Raw genomic sequence first — 20,787 nt, 5'->3', positions numbered from 1 at the left:
TCGGCCCATTCTCCTCTGACCTCTAGCATCAACAAGGCATTTTCGCCCACAGGACTGCCACATACTGGATGTTTTTCCCTTTTCACACCATTCTTTGTAAACCCTAGAAATGGTTGTGCGTGAAAATCCCAGTAACTGAGCAGATTGTGAAATACTCAGACCGGCCCGTCTGGCACCAACAACCATGCCACGCTCAAAATTGCTTAAATCACATTTCTTTCCCATTCTGACATTCAGTTTGGAGTTCAGGAGATTGTCTTGACCAGGACCACACCCCTAAATGCATTGAAGCAACTGCCATGTGATTGGTTGATTAGATAATTGCATTAATGAGAAATTGAACAGGTGTTCCTAATAATCCTTTAGGTGAGTATGTATATACACACACCGATAAGCCACAACATTAAAACCACCTGACTAATATTGTGTAGGTCCCTGTTGTAATGCCAAAACATACTTAGATGATATTCTTTTCACCACAATTGTACAGGGTGGTTATCAGAGTTACCGCAGACTTTGTCTTTTCAGAACAGTTTGGCCATTGTCTGTTGACCTCTCTCATCAATAAGGCATTTCCATCTGTAGAACTGCCCCTCACTGGATGTTTTTTGTTTTTGTTATTGGCACCATTCTGAGTAAACTCTAGAGACTGTTGTGTGTGAAAATCCCAGGAGATCAGCAGTTACAGAAATAGTCAAACCAGCCCATCTGGCACCAACAATCATGCCACGGTCCAAATCACTGAGATCACATTTTTCCCCCATTCTGATGGTTGATGTCAACATTAACTGAAGTTCCTGACCCATATCTGCATGATTTTATGCACTGCACTGCTGCCACATTATTGGCTGATTAGATAATCGCATGGATGATTGTTGGAGCCAGATGGGCTGGTTTGAGTATTTCTGTAACTGCTGATCTCCTGGGATTTTCACACAAAACAGTCTCTAGAATTTACTCTGGATGGTGCCAAAAAAAAAAAATCCAATGAGAGGCAGTTCTGCAGATGGAAAGAATTTGTAGATGAGAGAGGTCTACAGAGAATGGCCAGACTGGTTCAAACTGACAAAGTCTACAGTAACTCAGATAACCGCTCTGTACAGATGTGGTAAAAAGTATATAATCTCAGAATGCTATTATGAGATGCAGGTTGGCGCTGTTTTGGTGGCACGAGGGGGACCTACACAATATTAGGCAGGTGGTATTAATGTTGTGGCTGATCGGTGTACATATATACTGTATGTCTTTCAATGTTACAAATGTATTAATAAAAATGTAGAAATTAAAATTAAACAATATTATTAAATTAGCTACTAACTTTTGTGTTAACTAATTCAAAACCTTATTTGTATAATGTTACCTAAATACTTTTGTAACATAGTACAATAATGCAATTAATAATCAATAAGAGAAGTTAAATATGAACAGCTAGTCTATATGTTTTCAACTTAAATAATAATACAAAACAATTCTGACCCTTAAACCTGGTTTTCCATCTTTTCCATCAAGTCCCTCCATTCCAGGTGGTCCCTAAATAAAAAAGAATTGCAAAGCAAAAACAAAAGTTTAAATAGTTTGCAAAAACTTTCATATTTAGGTCTGCAATTATTCATTAGAAACATGGTGTGCTAAACATCTGCTTGAATAGATGTCTCTCTAGAGCATTCTGACTGACACTCACAGGCATGCCTGGGGCCCCGGTTGATCCTGGGGGACCTGAAATTCCCTGTGGGCCCTGAACTCCAGCAGTACCCTAAGGGGTAGACAAAGAAAGAGTGAGTGCTTGATACAAAATCATCCACATTCCACATGTAAAGCCATTTAATGTCCATACGCTGAATGTCAGCACACTTATTTGTGAAAGTGACCGTGAGAGATAATGCAGATTAATGTTAATGGGGAAACGTCATTTATCATATGTCACTATTCATATAAGGATTTCCAGGGTGAGAGGCAAATGTCACCTACAGTATGTGATATAATTTCATTTATCACTTCATGTTCAGGCATTATGAGTACTGTCACTTGCCTTCTCTGCCTGTGGCCCTGGAGGGCCCGGGGGACCAGCTTTTCCTGGGAAACCTGGAGGGCCCTAAATACATGATGGAAAAAGTAAGAGATCTGTTTTTTCCAGTAACTAACAATCAGTAGGTTAGTGTAGTTCCAGTGGCACTAGCATCGCTAAGGTCATGGGTATGATTCCCAGGAACGCATACTAATACCACATAATACCGTATACCATGTACTTTTAAGTCGCTTTAGATCTGCCACATGCTTTAATGCATTAGTGCTATTATTGCTGGGGCCGGCTCTACTCTGTACACCTCACTTTTTAATGCTCCTCATGTTAGATAGCTTACATTAACAATCCTACTTAAGAATTAGGGTGTGCTGAGTGGAGGGCCTGAAGAGGTCCTGCACTGTTGCCCCCCACTTCTTTTTAATGCATCTCATATCATTCACTTAATCACACAATCAGTCAATAGGTAGGGAAATGGGTGGTGCTTGAGGTGGTTCTGAATAAGTTCTACCCCTTGCGCCGCACCTCTTTTAATGCATTTAGACTTAATTTAGACCCTAGAAGACATAACACAGGGATAGTGAGGTGGGTAGATGAGCTGGCCCATCAATAGAACAGCAATTGACGGCGGGGGCAGAGGAGTGCTGAAGTGGAGAGGGGTTCTGCCCTTGTGTGCCTCTGGATCAGGTCCCCAGCCCCCCAACCCCCAGCGTTCGAAGCCTCACTCCCCTATCTCTTAGGATTAATATGCTCCTTGGCCCCGGTGAGGGCTGGAGCAGTCAGAGGAAAGATCCGTTGAGCCTGACCCAACCCAACCCATTCCCTCTTATAACTAGGACACAGTACTTTAATTACAACAATTCATACTATACCAATCCTGCTGATTTCAACATTTCAACACAAAACACTCAATCATACACAAACTTACACGCATGGTAATGTCCATTCTAGCACACACACACACACACACAACACACATAGCCTTCCTTCTCTACCCTCTTGGTAATCTATCCAAAAAAAATAAAAAAAATATTTTTCTCTCTTTTTTTTTTTTTTTTTTATTTTTATTTTTTTTGTCCTGTCAATTACTGTTCTTATTTGTTTCATGTTGAATGTATGAAAGAAATAATAACAATTAAAAAAATGCACTAGATTCATACAGATGAGGGTTATCTCAAGCTTAAATGGCCCTGTGATGACGAATCCTTACCGGCTGTCCTGGGAAACCTTGGGATCCTTGAAAGCCCTGCATACAAAAAATGTGACAACTGTTAATATGTGCATAGCGATTTGTAACAACAGCAAGTTAAGGTGATCCATTTGGGAGCTTGGATATACAAAGTTATAAATATTTATTTCCAGGAAGCACAGGTATATATGCTGTATATACAAACATTTCTCAGACCTTGGGCTTGTACATTTTAAAAAGCATGGAGAACAACTTGCTCTATATACAGTATTGTTATATCTCAGAATAAGAACATGATGAGAATGTGATTTCAAAAGATATGCCAGATATAGAAACATGTTTTAAAAGGAACTGTTTTGATTGCAATATATGAGCGACATGCTTTCATACCTGATCTCCCTTTGGTCCCACGGGTCCCGCTGTTCCTGATTCCCCTTTAGGACCCTGCCAGTCAAACAAACGCACGTTGTTTAACATCACAAATTGTCACAGTTTAAAGAACAATATTGCAATTTTTGAGAAAGACAAGAAAAAAAAAATATGTTCTTCTAACAGTTTTTCAGGTTGAATCTACAAGACGTTTGAAGCTGGTTTGTTTGATCCCACAGTTATTACCTACAAAGAGAGCACAAAGGGAATCTAGCTTCTAACATATATACTGTGCACTATTACCAGACATCCAAGATAAACATAAGAGGTTGTCTTGGAACAGCCAAGGGTAAAAAGCCAAAGAAAAAAAAGAACTGCAGTGATGTTGTAGGTATATCACAACAGGCATATATATGAAACAGAAATAATAGCTGCATAAAGAATGTTTACTCACTGCTGGGCCAACTGGTCCATGATAACCCACAGATCCTGGTGGGCCCTATTTAAAAAGAAAAAACAGGTGAAATGTTTCAGGGTGTTTTAAGAGTTCCTGTGTGAATGTACATACATTTAGAATGAAAGCTGTTGTTCAAGAAGAAACTACTTACAGTTTCTCCTTTCTGCCCTGCACTGCCTGGACTGCCACGCTCTCCTTTTAGTCCCTGAAAAAAACAAAAATAATTTAACCCACTAATTAGGGATGTTGATGATCAAACTATAATCGATAAATGAGTGTAAATAATTTGATCGATTAAGCTTATCGATCATCAGGGGTGTATCCAGGATTTTGGTCAGAACATTGTTATTGACCATGCGTGACACAGACGGGTTAAGACGTTGTGCACCATCTCCAGGATGCGAGCAGAGTTCAAGTAGGGGCGGCAAGTGGGGTGGAAAAGATCATTTTTAGGATGGCAGCTGCCACCCGGTGCAACCCTTCTCAATCATTGATTTAATTAATTGCACGACAAAAGCTTTCAGTAATCATGCCAGCAGACTTTGATAAGGCTATCTATACAGTCATCCACTGCTAGAGGGCGCTTTCACACTGCATGTCACATCTTCTCTGCATACTAGAAGAAGACGTGTAACGTTTTGAAGGCTGCATCCTCCAGAGGTTGCATTTGTCGCCCGCATACATAATCGAGGCTGTCTCATTTCAGAAAAGGGATTAGGACACTCTGAATGCAGCCTTCGAAAGTGACCTTCTTTAACGGGAATTCGGTGGATGCTCGAGGTGTATCCTTCATGGGCTCTCACAACCCATAATTCTTTGATTCAGCGGAAATGTCTAAAAAATAATTATGCCAATTTGACCGAAAGTATGATGTTCAAACGCAAGTAATGTTAATTCTCAAGATGACGTACCTCAGTGGACATTTGCAGAGTATATAATATGCATAATTATAGTAATATATAATTCAAATAAAGTATTATAGACTAAAAGTACACCTGTAAAATCTATTTTCTTTTCTCTCTACATCATTATAACTCTCCTAAAACTTACTTCCTTTCCAAAGGGACTTTGTTCCCTTCTCACTCAAAGCGCTCGTGCTTGTGAAAGAGTGGTGTGCTGTCATAGCAACCATGATAAATTCTGTTTCTGTTTGTCCTATAAAGGCTGTCTCATTTAAACAAGGCTAGTTTAAAGGAGGACGCTCAATATACTGCAGCCTTCAAAGGACATGTCCTACCTAGCCTTCGAAACGAGACACAGCTATTGTAAACAATGTTGGAGCGCTCTCTATAAATTAACATTATGTGTTCTGTTTACACCATGATAGTGTGTAAAAGTAAAACATGAAAAAAGCACAGTTAAACTGCTGGTCTCCTTGTTACATCTCAACCTACAATTACGTCAGCGATCAGATTCAGATCAGAAATCAGATTCAGCAGGCATCTCACCAGCATAAGAGAAGCGGTATGTTACGTGGGCTATTGAGTTTTTGACTTATATACAAAGTTATTTATCTTGTACACAAGTTATTATTAAAAGTAATTAATTAACAGTAATTAAAACAATTCACACAATTGCACTAAACATAGCCACAATATATTAAAATACATCGACCTGGGAACATTTTAAGAGGAAAATCACACTCATTAAAGCAACAATGAAGGACACATTAAGCTGTTTGTAGCAACTGATTAAGTTAAGATTTGGAAATTTCTGGCAATAATAGATCTCTAGAGGTGTAATCACTTTATGTGTGAACACTCCTTAAAATATAAAGTCATCTTCACTATGTGGTCATTTGGGGAAAATACATGGATGCCACTTACAGGGAGTCCAGGTTGTCCCATTGTTCCAGGATAGCCAGGATTGCCAGGTCCACCCTAGATAAAGCAGAATTGTAGGAGTAGAACAATAAAGCAAATCCATAAAACAGTGAACTAAATCATTCTACAGTATAATTAATGCAGAACACATGGTTCATTAAAAGTACAGATGTTCTGGTGACTATTCTTGAGTTACTCAAGCAAGACAAATGATGACTCACATGTTCACCTTTCTGTCCCGGAAGCCCATCTGCTCCTCTCTGACCTTGCTGACCCTATGGTTAAACAGAGCAAAGAGGCATTAGGGGCCATTCACACCGAACGTGTTTGCGTCCATCTATGCTGTTTTTAAGCTGTTTTCTATTTAAACATGCGCTTGACAGACGTCTTTGACCATTGCACTGCGTCTCGCTGGTTTTTCAGCAATGCATTCCACATCTCAATATTGCCTTGACATCGACCCTTTCTAGTGTTCGCATTCGACGGCCAGGTGTATCAGTACTAGGTCTTCCCCTTCGGCATGTCCCTGTCCCCTTGCGTCTTTACGAAGGCCGCAGAGGCAGCCCTTGCCCTGCTCCGAGAGGCCGGCATCCGCATACTCAACTACCTTGACGACTGGCTCATCCGGGTCCACTCCCGAGAGTTGCTATGCACCCACAGGGACAAGGTGCTCAGGCACCTCAGCCATTTAGGGCTTCAGGTCAACTGGAAAAAGAGCAAGCCAGCCCCGGTTCAGAGCATCTCTTTTCTCGGCATGGAGTTAGACTCAGTCTCAAGGTCAGCGTGCCTCACCAACGAGTGCGCGCAGCCAGAACTGGAATGTCTCGCCGCCTTCAGGCCAGGCACTACGGTCCCTTTAAAACTTTTCCAGAGGCTCCTGGGGCATATGGCGTCCTCCACGGCGGTCGCGCCAATGGGGTTGATGCATATGAGACTGCTTCAGCACTGGCTACAGACTCGAGTCCCGAGACGAGCATGGCGCCGCAACATGCACCGTGTGATGGTCACCCCCGCCTGCCGCCAAACATTCAAACCCTGGACAGAGTGGAGGCTTCACCCCAAGTTGGTCCGGCTGATTTGGGAACGGTTCGGCAAGGCTCAGGTAGACCTGTTTGCCTCCCAAGAGACCTCCCACTGCCTGCTCTTGTATGCCTGAACAGAGGCTCCCCTCGGGGCAGACGCACTGGCACATAGCTGGCCCATGGGGCAGGTGCTGTGCAAGGTCAGGCAGGATGAGGAACAAGTCACTCTAGTGGCTCCCTATTGGCCCACACAGGCTTGGTTCTCGGACCTCGTACTCCTCGCGACAGCCCTTCCCTGGCAAATTCCCCTGAGGAAAGACCTTCTTTCTCAGGGACGGGCACGCTTTGGCATCCACACCCAAACCTCTGGAACCTCCACGTCTGGCCCCTTGACAGGACGCGGAAGATCTAGCTGATCTACCACCTGCTGTCGTAGACATGATCAACCAAGCCAGAGCCCCTTCTACCAGGCAACTTTACGCCCTAAAGTGGCCGAAGACCCACAAAGGTGTGCAGTCAGGACAGTGCTCTCATTTCTGCAGGAGAGGTTGGAAGGGAGACTGTCCCTGTCCACCTTGAAAGTGTATGTAGCTGCTATCGCAGCCCACCACGACGCAGTAGACGGAAAGTCTTTGGGTAAGCACGACTTGATTATCAGGTTCCTAAGAGGTGCCCAGATGTCAAATCCCTCCCGGCCAAGCCTGTTCCCCTCATGGGATCTCTCAGTGATCGCCTCCATCAAGAGGGTCGGGGACCTGCAAGCGTTCTCTGTCAGCGATACTTGCCTGGAGTTTGGCAGACACACATGTGATCCTAGGGGCACATTAAATACCTGCCTGCTCCTGTGTCAGCAGTACACGTTCATGGCTCAGCGCATGGCGTGATTTAAATTGGACCCCTAGTGTCACTTCTTCGACACAACGTCGAAGTGAGCGACAGACGGGGAACGTCTAGGTTACGGATGTAACCTCCGCTCCCTGTTGGAGGGAACGAGACGTTGTGTCCTCCCGGCGCTGAGCCGAGCCATTGTTGTGGCCGGACCATTGTCGGCTCCTCAGAAAAATCCTGAATGAAACAGACGTATTTCCCTGCCTTTATATCAATATGTCCGGGGGTGGGACATGCAAATTCTGTCTGCCAATTTCTCATTGGCCTTTTTCATAGATCAGAGGTATATTCGGAGCTAAAGAGAGACCCCTAGTGTCGCTTCTTCGACTCAACGTCTCGTTCCCCCCATCAGGGAATGGAGGTTACATCCGTAAACTAGACATTTCCCTTGTTATAATCCTCTTCTTTGAAAGGTATAGCCACAAGACGTAAAATCAATTGCAAACCTTTTCTGTGTAAATTTATATCCAAATTTATAACTTCATTGCTGCAACGTAAACCCCCTAATCCCGATAATTTAGTAGTATGCCACAAAAACGACGATTTACACAACTTTACAGCTCAAATAATAAACATGTTTAACAGAATAATTAAGTGTAATGTAAGTGCTTCTATAAAATGATAAGCTTCACAGTTCTGACTTTAAACCCTCCAAAATCTGTCCCCATTCACTTCTACTGTAAGTGTTTCACAGTAAAAAAGGTGTTTGCTGGATTAGTCAAAATTATTGTTGTGGTAATTAACATTACGCCACAAATGCTGTTAAGTTTAACTTGTATTGAACCAGGAATATTCCATTAATAATCTGTTGAAGAATACTTCCTCTGCTCACTGCCTTGCAGTTCAGATCATATTTCTGTGAGTTTAATGGTAATATATAACATCCTAAACACCTGCCACCAGCTTGGCATTTACTTCCTAAGTAAGGGTTGAAAGTAAGGGGAATGAATTAATGATTCTGCCTTTCCTGTCATCTGTATTCCACAAAAACAGACAAATGAAACAGGGTTATTGCCTTTATTGTTTTTATCTTTATTGTCCGGGGACAAAGCAAGCCTAATAGCTATTGGATGCATAATGAAAAAGACGTGGGCCTGAGCTGAATCTCAGATTAGACAATTTATCAGAGAATGCCCACCTGCATAGATACATCACTTTGTTTTCTAAATAAGATGGCTAAATGGCCTGTGGGTGGAAAACAATGTGCAGCTCTGAATGGCCTGTAAAATATTTGAGAACATTTCAATGTGAAACATCAATGACAAGTGGATTGCAATGTCAAAACTTTTTTCCTAAAAAAAAATCTGATTCTGATTGGTCAATTGGGGCATTCTCCAGGCACAATTATATTTGTATAAGGACAGCTATACTGTATATTTGATAGCTGTCCCTCCCAACCATTTTCCTGCACTGTGTTAAAGTTTTATGTCTCTCTTAGCACTCCTTAGCACTCAGTCTCTTTTTTTCTAACATAATTTCAATTTAAACCAAAGGTTCATGTCCATTTATTTAATTATTTGGTAAGCAACTATGTAATAAGCAGGATAATATGCAGTCAGTTGGTCGTTTTCGCTAATTATGCTGACTAATTGCACATTATCTATTACATAAATTATAATAAAGTAGTGTGTTGTGTAGCAGGTCTGAAAGGGTAATGTAAACTCTGTTGAATTAAAGAGGATTTGTCTCATCGCTTTAAATACTAATCAAGAAAGTTAGTGGCAAAATTAGTTGCCTCTTGTTAATGTCTTCGTTGTTGTCTTGAAATTTGCTGACTGCAGTCCCTTCAGTAGTTGAGTTATATCATTCTATTAGCAGATCAATTCCACTACAAATTTCAATTTAGAAAACACCAGATTACTGTAAATACATATTGTCTGTTTTTCTGTGCTAATAGGAAAATATTAAAAAAAATAGGGCATCGGAAAAAATCAACATAGCTGATGTTGTTGTTTCAAACAGAGAAGTCAATTGAACCAAATTAAAATGAGTCAGATAAAGCTCACTAAGCATAAAGCTAGACCACATTAAAATAAAATCCATTCTGGCTTCGACTCAATTCATCAGTGAGTTCAAATCTCTGCTAAAACATGTCATTCTACGTGATGGAAAATAATGGCAAGGCATACACAATGGCCTCCTATAGGGAGGTAATTGAACAAGCACAATAACAGTATAGTTTTATTTCTCTGGCATTGCTACAAATCTTTACAAAGCATGAGAAAAACAAGCAAGATGGGGTGAGATCCTGGGGCACTTAAAGAATTAGTTCACCCAAAAATTAAAATGCAGTCATTGTTTACTCACCCCTGTGTTGTTATAACCCTGTAATACTTTCTTACTTTTTCTTAACACAAAGGAAGAAATTGTAAAAAAAGAAAATAATAAAGTTGTGCTCAGTAATGTCATACAATGGCAGTTTATGGTGACTACCTCTTCAAGCTTCAAAATATCACAAAAGTATAATTCAGAAGTCTAACAAATTATTCCATGACACTCATGACTTTATGAAATAATACAATAAGGTTTGGTGAGAAACAAACCAAAATGTATTATTTAGTGAAACTGATGACTGACCGCTGATCTCCTGTGCGCGTTCATGATAGCACATGGGGCATTCAAGCGAAAACTTGTTTTGTTTATTTAAAAACAGGTCCACCACAGCGATAGTGACTAAAGAACACAACGCAGCTGCACATAAACCAAAGAACAGAAACATGTCTGAAGAGTTTGTAGTTGAAGAATGGATGCATTTCTATGCCCAGCCTTATTTTTTTACAGATAAAAATAAATAAAAAGATGAATAAATGCCATAAACGCATGTTCTAATGCTTTAATACAGCAGCATTCAGAGCATCCTCCTATGAACCTGATAAGGAAACTAACATGACCTGCACTTAAAAGGCAACAGTTTATAATGCTGTTCTCAAAACTACTTTTTTTGGATGTTTTCGTTATAAAAACAGCTAAATGTATCAGATCTGTATCCCAGTTTTTATCATAACAGTGAATGGGTAACTAAATATGAAAACCAGAATTTGTCTTCCCCCAACACTAAACCAATCCCCCTGTGTATAACACGTATCTGGTCACATTGGTATGGGTGAGTTGGTGTGTTTTGACTTACAGGCAGTCCAGAGGGTCCTTGAGGACCAGGGAAACCAATATTGCCCTGTGGAAGACCAGAAATAAGAGAACACTTTGAAACATTCCTTTTTGATTAACAAAAGGAACAAAAACAAAAAAAATTAATACAGCCCTGTACTCTGTAAGAAGTAGTCTATAATAAGAACCAACCCCAGTCGACACACAAAGCATTAAATCTCATTTCCCTCTCAAAATTAGGTTATGTTAAATTTGGGACTCTGCACTTTGGAAGATTTTCTTTAGTTCTGAGCATACCTGTAGGGGGCTCTCTAACCTCTCAACAAATATTAATGGGGTGCATTTTACGTCGTTTTTTTTCTCTAATTGAAAACATTGTACCTAAATGCTAATAACTAAATCAAGTCAGTCAAAAAACTCCACCGTGTGTTTCACTTCTAAAACAGGGGACAAGCATTGGTTTATATTTATATGAAGCGGACTGCATTTTAAAAGCCATTTGAGGTCAAGTTTAGTCTCAGTTTCTAAAAAGAGAGGATAAAAAAGGGAATCTGGCCAGTCATGTCCTCTTAGGAGTGGATCTGAGGAAAAACGTGTAAAGTACAAACTTACCGGGTTTCCGAGAAGTCCAGGAGGTCCTCGCTCACCCCTAGGACCCTATAATGAAACACAAAAATGATCACATTGATCATTTTTAATAACAGATTTTTATGTTATAATATACAGAATATGTTATTGCTTGTTTATTATATTTTTAAATGAAAAAGTACATTTTGCTTTAGAAGGCAGCTGCCTATGTAAGCTGTAGAGAGCAAAATATAAACATTGTTACAAAAGAAAAATTGGAGTAAGTCGTAATTGTCTCTCTCACCGGCTCTCCTTTGTCTCCTGGGGTCCCTGGGAAACCTGGCAACCCTGGAGAACCGACACACTGACCACTGTTACCAGTCTAAAAAGATTGAACAGAATTGAGGTGCTACAATAATGGAATACAGTGTGGGGAAACTGAAATAAGCACTCTTAGGCTTTGCTCACACCATGCAATTTAAATCTGTTTTGCTGGTCAGATAAAAGAATGAATCGTATTTCTTGTATCTGAACAAAGCCGTAAATATGAAGAAAGGGTCAGTTTGCGACAAAAGTATTGATCAATTGATCCACATACTTACAGGCCCACTTGGTGTTTGCTCTCTCTGCAGCTTCTCTTGACACTGTGAGAGTGACCACAGATATACACATTTACAAATCTGTGTGCATTCTAACAGCACTGTATGTTTTAGAATGTGCAAAACTATTGAATACAGTGCACTGTAGCACTTAAATAGCAAATGAAAAAGAAAGCACAAAACAGTCACAATCATCCCTCATTCATCCCTCTCACCCCCTCGCATCCTTCTAAGGGCTCAACGGCAGGTTTGCCCTGATCTCCCTTCTCGCCCTTAGCACCAACTATTCCGGGTACACCTGGTAGTCCCTTTGAGCAATCTCCACACCCCTCCTACAGAAACATGCTTTTTAAAACCATGGTTTCCACAAAAAACATAGCTGGTGCAGTCACGGTTTCTTAAGTATTATTATAATAAAACCATGGTTAATTTGAGATTTTCCATGAAAGAGCGTTTAATCTGGAAGGATGAAATTGTTCTATTCTATATATATATATATATATATATATATATATATATATATATATATATATATATATATATATATATATACTTTTATCAGATTTTTGACAGGTTTCCAAATGAAAACATACACATTGCACAGATGTATTGGTAATGTGCATGCTCATGTACATGTGTTTGGATAGGCAGGTTATAAAAATATTAAAATTAAAATGTTTTGCATTTGCAGTTATTCATGGCATGAAATAGATTGTAATGTGTGCATTTCTTTACACAGTGAATGCAGCTTTTTAGTTGCACATGCATACTAATGGACAGATGGAAAACATCTGTCAGTTAATATAGCTAAGTATTAGATTGAAGGTTATGGTTTCCTTACCTTGTCAGGGGAGGATTCATCCTGAGGCAGAGCAACAATAGGCTGTGTTATGGAGGAGACAGATACATAAGTAAGACATGGTGACTGTATCAAAAAAGCAATGTCATATCTCAACAACTGCATAAATAATAATAATAAGAAGTTAAGAATACAGAGTGGCTATAGTAGCTTAAGACCAAAGCAATACAGTACACTTGAAGTTCTATTTATTAAAGCTTAGCACAGAAATGAAGACATGGCACATACTTATGATCTCATTATAACATTAATAACAAAAATCACATTATTTTAATAGGGGACCCATTTTCTATTAAATTATTCCTATACTCAGAAAACAAATTAATGAGATAAATAATTTATTACACACTACACTACTGCCATCTATTAAGCTGCCATTTCAGAACAATTTACTGACTAACTGCATTTCTAAACATGTAAATGAAAATACAATAATTATAGTTATTATAAAAAATATTACGATAGTTTGTCATTTACAGTTAAGATAAGATGTTACTTTCACACCCCACTTTAAAAAAGCAATAATTTCAGAGCACAAAAGACTTTCAGAAGGACAAAAACACATTGGTTCACTAGAATTGCCAATGGCATTCCAATGCGCAACACTCACAACACACCTCAAACTGATATAGAATCCTATACATGTAGAGTATGGAATAGAACCCCAGAGTAATTTGAGACATTTGCTTGAGGATTTCAACTCAAATCCCACTTTAACTCAGTCCAGTATATTATGTGCACTTGGTCGACATAGCCCTTTTTTGTTTGGCATAGGGGACTGAAATAGAGTTGAATCTGAGAGCTTGGCAGAGGATGAGAGTGATCCTCAGATGCTCTTACAGGTAGCATGAGCATTCCGTGGGCAGATATTAATGTACTTGATGTATATCATCTCCTGCTATCGTGAAGTGGTTCATGATGGGACCTCTCCTATTGAGAGAAATACACTCCACCTTATGCCATTCATGCAGTGTATTGTTCCAAGTTACTTAAATTATTGTTTTAATCCAAACGACTGCATTTACTGGTTTAATATGTAACAATGTCATGGGTTTACGTTGTTTCTGAATAAGCTCTTTAGTTTAGCAATTTTACTTTTGAAAGAACATCTCAACTTTAAGTGTTATTTAATACTTTTATTTCATAAATATTACATTATTTAAATTTTTAATGTAATGTTTTTATTTTTCCATGCAGTTACAATGAATGGGGATCTTTCATTCAAATCTAAAACACTATATAAGTATCATAAAAGTGGTCCATATCACTCATGATCTATATCCCAAGCCTTCTCAAGCTATTTATTAGCTTTTAGTGAGGAACAGAATACAATTTCAGTCCTTATTCAATGAAAATCTTGACATCTATCCTAAATTTCCTCGCCACATTCATAAGAGTTCAAGAGAGTAGAAGCGATGTCTTGAATTATTCATTCTTGTCAGTCAGATCTTCTTAATGAATCGGTTGACTGATATTATTGGTGAATAACACAAAGCTATCATATGACTTCAGATGACATGCAATAAAGCGTACAAAGTGAATTTACCACTTTTTTTTAAATGTTATAGTGCTTTTGTGTCCATTGTGAAGTTTAAAATCTACAGTCCCCATTAACTGCAATTGTATGGAAAAGAGCGACCAGTAAATTCTTCAAAATTTCTCCTTTTGTGTTCCACAAAAGAAAGAAATTCATACAGCATTGGAATGGTCAGTAAATGATAATGTAAATGTAATTTTTGGGTGTATTATAACTTTACTAAACTGTAGCTTTGGGATTGGCTTGATCTGTTACTAGGAGGTTGGCAAACGGAGAGTTAAACGGATAACAGGGTTCAGATGCAGATTATCTGATTGTGCTCTGGAAGAACTTGATGGTTGGAATCTGTTGATAGAAGTGGAGCAGTGCTGGGACTGAAGTCCAGCCAAATTTCCACTGTAGGCTGCAAGGTCTGAGCTCTGACTCAAGGATGGGCCTCTGGCCAGTTGAGAAAATATGCGTGCAGAGAGGCAGGGCCATTAATGCTAAAATCCTTCTCTCAACCAAAGATCTAATGGCTCTCTCAGTACCATATATCACTCACAATAATGGTTGCCCTTACCGTAACTCAACACAATGGCAGTGTTTAGCATTACACAACGCCTCAGAGACTGTGAGTTAACATTGAAAGGGTAATGGGACCTTCGGCGTCCATGAAGGACACACTGCAACAGAAGCACCTCACAGTGTGCTAAGCTAAGATGCAAACAAATGCTTACTGGTTTCTTTTTCTATTATAAAAAAATTGCTGATGGTTCATTCCTATTGACATTGTGAATCAGCTCTAGCAACACTCAAAAAAATATTTTAGCCTATTTTTAAGATCTATCCATTTCAATTGAATAACAAATTTCCATCTATTTTAATTGAATAGTCTTGAAGAAAATGTAATTAATAAAACGTGCATTTTGTAAGATTTATACATTTTATTTTGTTAAAGATTAGGCAATTCAATTTGATGGAAATTTGTTATTCAATTGAAATGGATAGATCTTGCAAATAGGCAAAAATATTTTGTGTATTTATATTCAGTGAAGCTCTGAGTCTCTGCACAGTTCATTTCCTCAAGTGGATACAAAGAAACAGACTGCTCTCCTTCTATTACAGACATCGAAGCATCAGACTCCATACTATATAATTAGATAATTAAGCTATTGAACGCCATTATAGCTCCTCCCACTGTCTGGTTACTCACTGCTTGGCCGGGTGGACCCGGTTTCCCTGGTAGGCCATCATTGCCAGGGATACCCTGTAAAAAGGAACTGAGGTTGAATTGGTTTAGCCTGTGGCCACATTCTGGACATCTCCATCTCCGGCGGGGCAGAGGGAAAGTAGCCAAAGCCCTGGACCCTCTCCTGGTTTGTGTTCCAGCTCGGAGGAGACATTTACATTTTCTTGACTTTCTCTGTCTAGTTTTTAATTTCAGTTCATCTGAGGCTTGGGAAATCAACACAATACCAGGTTAAAGACCACACAGTGCTCATGGTGAGATCTTACAAAAGAAGTAGTTTTTGTTCAGATTGGTGTTCATTATTGTGATGATATTGAGTATGGTTTTGATGTAGGTATTGGACTAATTTAAGTTTCACAATTTGATTGCCCAGCTAGGCTAATAAAAACACAACTGATAAATATTTATGAATATGACCTCACAGTGAGCTCTGCATGGTTTTTAAATAGAAAAAGCAGCATGATCCCCAACCACTAATTTAATTAAGGTATTACATTTACATTACATTTAATTAATATTTCGCAAAAAGTTTTTGCTATACATTAAGGCTTTCGATTTACATCTATATTTACTTTAAATTAACTTTTAAAAAAGCACAAGCATTTGAAAAGCACATCCCACCGCGCTAACCAAAATTCCCAGAAGCCCCTTTAAAGCGTTAGTGCAAATTTAACAGTGCATTTTTTTTAACATCACGGCCATTTACAAATTACATTACAGTGCATATTTAACATGCTGTGAAGCAATACATTTAAGGTGACATTGCATTTATTTAACAATTAATTAATGGTAATTTTAACTATTTAGCATTATTTGCTACATTAAAATGTATTTTTATAAAATGACTGAGTGAATAGAGAACACGTAACATTATTGGTGCATTTAAATAAGCTTTGGCTCAAGCCCATAGTTACCCATGCAGCCCCCTCCCCAAATACAATAGAAGCCCCAGAAAGAGAAAGGGCCAGAAGAGGAACAGACAAACAGAGCGGAGGATTCACCCTGATGCCAATGCAATCGTTTTGGTTCCATACTCACTTGTGGGCCTGTAATTCCATTGAACCCCTGGGGACCTGGAGGACCAGGAGGGCCTGGTGGTCCAGGAGGCCCCTAAGACACATGAAGCACATTGAAATGAGCAAAACTAAATTGAAGGAATTATTTAATAAGTCATGGTCATTTAGAGTCAGGATTATTCATAAACCCCTCTTTTAATTCTGAATTAGACATTTTATAAGAGTAAATCAATTTGCTGTTGTACAATGTCATAGTACTAAGTTTACAGTATGCAGAGATGCAAACAAAGGCTGTATATATATATATATATTGTATATAGCACATATTTGTTTTCTAACCATACGTGTCCACTGGCGCGGAGATGAGCAGGACTTTTCAAATTATTCCCTTGGGTTAGGGCGACTGCCAAGTTTGCCTATGCCTAGAGATTGCTCTGCTATGGGTGCTCAAAACGTAGTCTCATAAGAACTCTTAACATCTCAAAATTAATCCTTAACATTTTGAGATGACGTTTCACTTGGCTTGTATGAAAAGTTATGATTTTTAGACCAACCAATTTACAAACAGAATTTCACATCTATCAAACACTTTATTTTAAGAAAGAAAACATCTTTGGACAGATTTGGTTACACATTCCAAATGTATTTAGGCTATGCAATACAAACGTCTGAAGTATGTAAATTACGCTTCCCTCGTCTCATTCCAAACGCCAATGTTTTCTTTTTTCCGTGTACACAAAAGTTATTTTCCTATTAAAATTATTGTTAGGTTTAGGTTTGGGTTAAGGGTTACATTTATGAAAAAATCGTAATAACATCGCTCGTTGTTTCATTTATTTTTCTCTATGGGAGTAAAAGTCACACGTTTTTGTATGAGCTAACTCATACTATTATTCTGACTTTTTATGAGACTGGGTTGGAGTTGAGCAATAGGTTCATGTGGGGGGAATTTAGCTATTTTCAGCAGTACAAAGCAAATGTTAAAAAAGGTTAAAAAAAAAATCCAACTTTATGCAAATTAGTTCATTTTAATGCCATAAGTATGAGCACATAATTAACAATCGCGTACACATTATTTTACATCCACGTAAGGAAACAGGAAGAACTTGAGTGCATATTTTCAACCGTCACGCACATAATTGACACTCGCATACAGTATATTACAGCCATGCGAGGAAGCGGAAGGAACCTGCAAGCTCATTTTAAACACTTTAAATGCACGGTGGAAGCCAATCACTGATATGCAGGCAAGCAAAGATTGTAATGTCTGTTATAAGCTTTTAAAAATCTTTTTCTGATAATGTTGGAGATTCTGTTGTAATCAATGCTGAAATCATATTGTTTTTACATTGATTCACATTGGAGTTTCATAACTCATTTTTTTAACTTTCAATGTGGCCACGGCGTGGCTGTGTTAACACAAGTGTACTGTATAACAGATAGTTCCGACTTTAAATTCTGGTACATTCAAAGTCAGTGTAAACAGAGTTTCTTCTGCACCAGTGAACACGTAATTCCCTCTAACTGCATGATGAGTCAGAGAAAGTGAGAAAGAAAGGGAGAGATAGAGGTGGGAGTAGGGGTTTTCAGGGACAGATAGAGAGTGAAATAGAAAGCCACACCTGAGGACCAGGCTGCACCCTGTTCTCACCACCTGGGACACCCTGCAAGACATGAGTAATCAAATTCAGCAGTTCAAATGACATCAGCTCTACAATGAACAACATCACATTTATTTCAGTCAAGTCAGTGCATTTAAAGGGATAGTTCACCCAAAAATGTAAATGATGTCATTATTTATTCACCCTCATGTTGTTTCAAACCCAGATGGCTTGAACATAAAAGGGGATGTTTTGCACAATGAAAGGTAAGTTAACATTCACTTGTAATGTATGGAGAAAAGCTGCAATGAAAGTGAATGGTGAAATACAGCCTAACATCTTTTGTGCTCTACAGCCGAAAAGTGAGTAAATGACGACATAATGTTTATTTATATGGGTGAACTATACCTAGGATGTATGTATTATCCTACATACTGTGAGTGAGCATGTGTGAGTGTGTGTTAATATTCTCCTGATTAAAAACCAATTAAATAAAGTATGAGCTCACAGGCCCGCCAGTTCCTGGAAATGTATAATGTTGACAGTTGCACTCTCCTGGTTCACCCTATGACAAAAACAAACAAACAAACAAACAAACAAACAAACAAACAAAAAACACTTTGGTCACATTGATGGTTTTGAGTAGTGATTTGTGATTGCTGTTTGCCTGTGCAAAACTTGCTGCTATTATACTAAGTTGTTTGTGTTAAGGGGTGTTGCTATGAGGTTGCTAAGGTGTTATGGGTGGTTGCTAGGTGTTTGCTTTCTGGTCCACCTACTTGCCCAAGTCTCTATTAGCATGTTAACATGCAGTTATAATCAAGCATCAGCAGGTTTTTGCCTAGTCAAGCTAGTCTTCATCTGTCTGTCCAATACATAACACAATACGTAATCTAATATTTGAAGAAAGGACATCAGTATGTACATCAGAGTAAGTGACATAGATGTTTTCCATTTAACCTTATGTGTCACATTAGCATGCAAAACCAAACAAAAGAATACTGTCTCTTCATCCGTCAACAATACAAACACACTGAGCAGTTTATTAAGAACACCTGTACAGCTATTTATTCATGAGATTATCTAATCATCCAATCATGTGGCAGCAGTGTAATGCATACAGTCATCATATATATGTCAGGAGCTTCAGTTACTTTCTGAATGCATTTTTGATGAGAGAGGTCAACAGAGAATGGCCAGACTGGGTGGAGCTGACAGAAAAGCTAAGCTAACTCAGATAACTACTCTGTACAATTGTATAGCATCTCAGAATGCACAACACATCGAACCTTGAGGCGGATGGACTACAACAGCAAAATATCACATTGGGAACTTTATTAGGAACATAGTGTTCTTAATAAAGTTCTCAGTGATTGTATGTTCCTTGTGTTCACAATGATACCTCTACTTTGTTTGTATTGCGATTGATTTCAGGTTAAATACATGAAAAATGTCACCTTCGACTTTCGAGCATGGCCAACTGAGGTCCAATTAATAGGTATACTGTACATGATGAACAAAGCCAAGCTACAATTGCATTGTCAAAAGTAGGTCTATTACACTTTCGTCCAACTGAAATTGTGCCAGTGCAATTTTTGTGAGGTTGAACTAAAGCATTTACATTATATTTTAAAAGGATGAATTATTGTTTTAGTCCATCTGAAATCGAACTTTAAGTGTATGTAAACATACTACATGATATTCACATCCCAAAATATGGCTTGGATTTGTTTTTCTCAAATCTGAGCCCATGTGTCCAAAGCACAAACGGTGTGGTATTACATTCCAAAAATGTAAAACTTTGGTTTAGGGGTTTGTTCAAATCCCTAAACCTAAGTATGTACAATATCACCACAAAACATGCTAACGTATGCCACAACATAACGTGACACAGGGACTACAATAGGCTCTGCTCTAGAATTCCTCCCTGGCACTCCACTGGAATGACAGAGCACTTCATCACACTTTGGAGGAATATGCATCATTTGATATCGGCTGCCACTTTCCTCTGTGTTTAGAAAAATTAGTCTGGGAGACAACAGAGGACATTAAAGAATGAGGCATTTCCAGGTCTTTGCTTTCGAGCTCTCTCTTTCTCATCTCCCTCACGCTCACTTTCTTTCTCTTTGATAATCTGTGATGGCAGACTACAGATGGCAGCTGTTATATTCACCAATTAATTGCTCTGTTTCACCTCGAGGGCATTTTTTCTACTTTTTCAGCATTGTCAAACTCTTCTGTCAGACTTACCACACCTCTGTTTGTGTCTCCAGGGTGGACACATCACTGTCCGAACAGCAGGTCCCTCTAAACACTTCTCCTCCTATTCTTCCTTCCCTCCACACACACAAACACAGACACAAACTCCAAAACACATTGAGCTGCCTCTGTAACCAGCCCTGGTCACCCCGCTCCAAACGGGACTCGAACCGGCATCTCCTGCATGGGAGGCGGGTGCACTAACAAAGAGGCTGAAGGCTACATCCTCCAGTCGCTAGAGCACC

At 39.0% G+C, this 20,787-nt stretch overlaps 1 protein-coding gene across 4 annotated transcripts in view; it reads right to left on the bottom strand.

Moving 5' to 3' along the window:
* The window catches only part of LOC127619578 (collagen alpha-1(XVI) chain-like), a 150,378-nt gene that overhangs the window by 11,365 nt on the left and 118,226 nt on the right, over positions 1–20,787 (bottom strand). For 3 of the 4 annotated variants that reach the window (XM_052092459.1, XM_052092457.1, XM_052092458.1), the window contains exons 38-56: positions 18,792–18,848; positions 18,305–18,346; positions 16,705–16,776; positions 15,631–15,684; positions 12,881–12,922; positions 12,255–12,371; positions 12,043–12,084; positions 11,745–11,822; positions 11,486–11,530; positions 10,896–10,940; positions 6,080–6,133; positions 5,862–5,915; positions 4,187–4,240; positions 4,033–4,077; positions 3,600–3,653; positions 3,231–3,266; positions 2,030–2,092; positions 1,682–1,753; positions 1,477–1,530 (exon numbers count right to left, since the gene is read on the bottom strand). In XM_052092459.1, coding sequence (XP_051948419.1) covers positions 1,477–1,530; positions 1,682–1,753; positions 2,030–2,092; positions 3,231–3,266; positions 3,600–3,653; positions 4,033–4,077; positions 4,187–4,240; positions 5,862–5,915; positions 6,080–6,133; positions 10,896–10,940; positions 11,486–11,530; positions 11,745–11,822; positions 12,043–12,084; positions 12,255–12,371; positions 12,881–12,922; positions 15,631–15,684; positions 16,705–16,776; positions 18,305–18,346; positions 18,792–18,848 — 1,080 coding nt within the window. The remainder of the gene's footprint in view (positions 1–1,476; positions 1,531–1,681; positions 1,754–2,029; positions 2,093–3,230; positions 3,267–3,599; positions 3,654–4,032; positions 4,078–4,186; positions 4,241–5,861; positions 5,916–6,079; positions 6,134–10,895; positions 10,941–11,485; positions 11,531–11,744; positions 11,823–12,042; positions 12,085–12,254; positions 12,372–12,880; positions 12,923–15,630; positions 15,685–16,704; positions 16,777–18,304; positions 18,347–18,791; positions 18,849–20,787) is intronic. The other variant, XM_052092461.1, reaches the window with a different exon arrangement.

The sequence above is a fragment of the Xyrauchen texanus genome, chromosome 26 (assembly GCF_025860055.1).
Source record: "Xyrauchen texanus isolate HMW12.3.18 chromosome 26, RBS_HiC_50CHRs, whole genome shotgun sequence".
NCBI classification, from domain to species: domain Eukaryota; kingdom Metazoa; phylum Chordata; class Actinopteri; order Cypriniformes; family Catostomidae; genus Xyrauchen; species Xyrauchen texanus.
The sequence above is the reverse complement of the archived record's forward strand: the minus strand, read 5'-3'. Positions and strand labels throughout refer to the sequence as shown.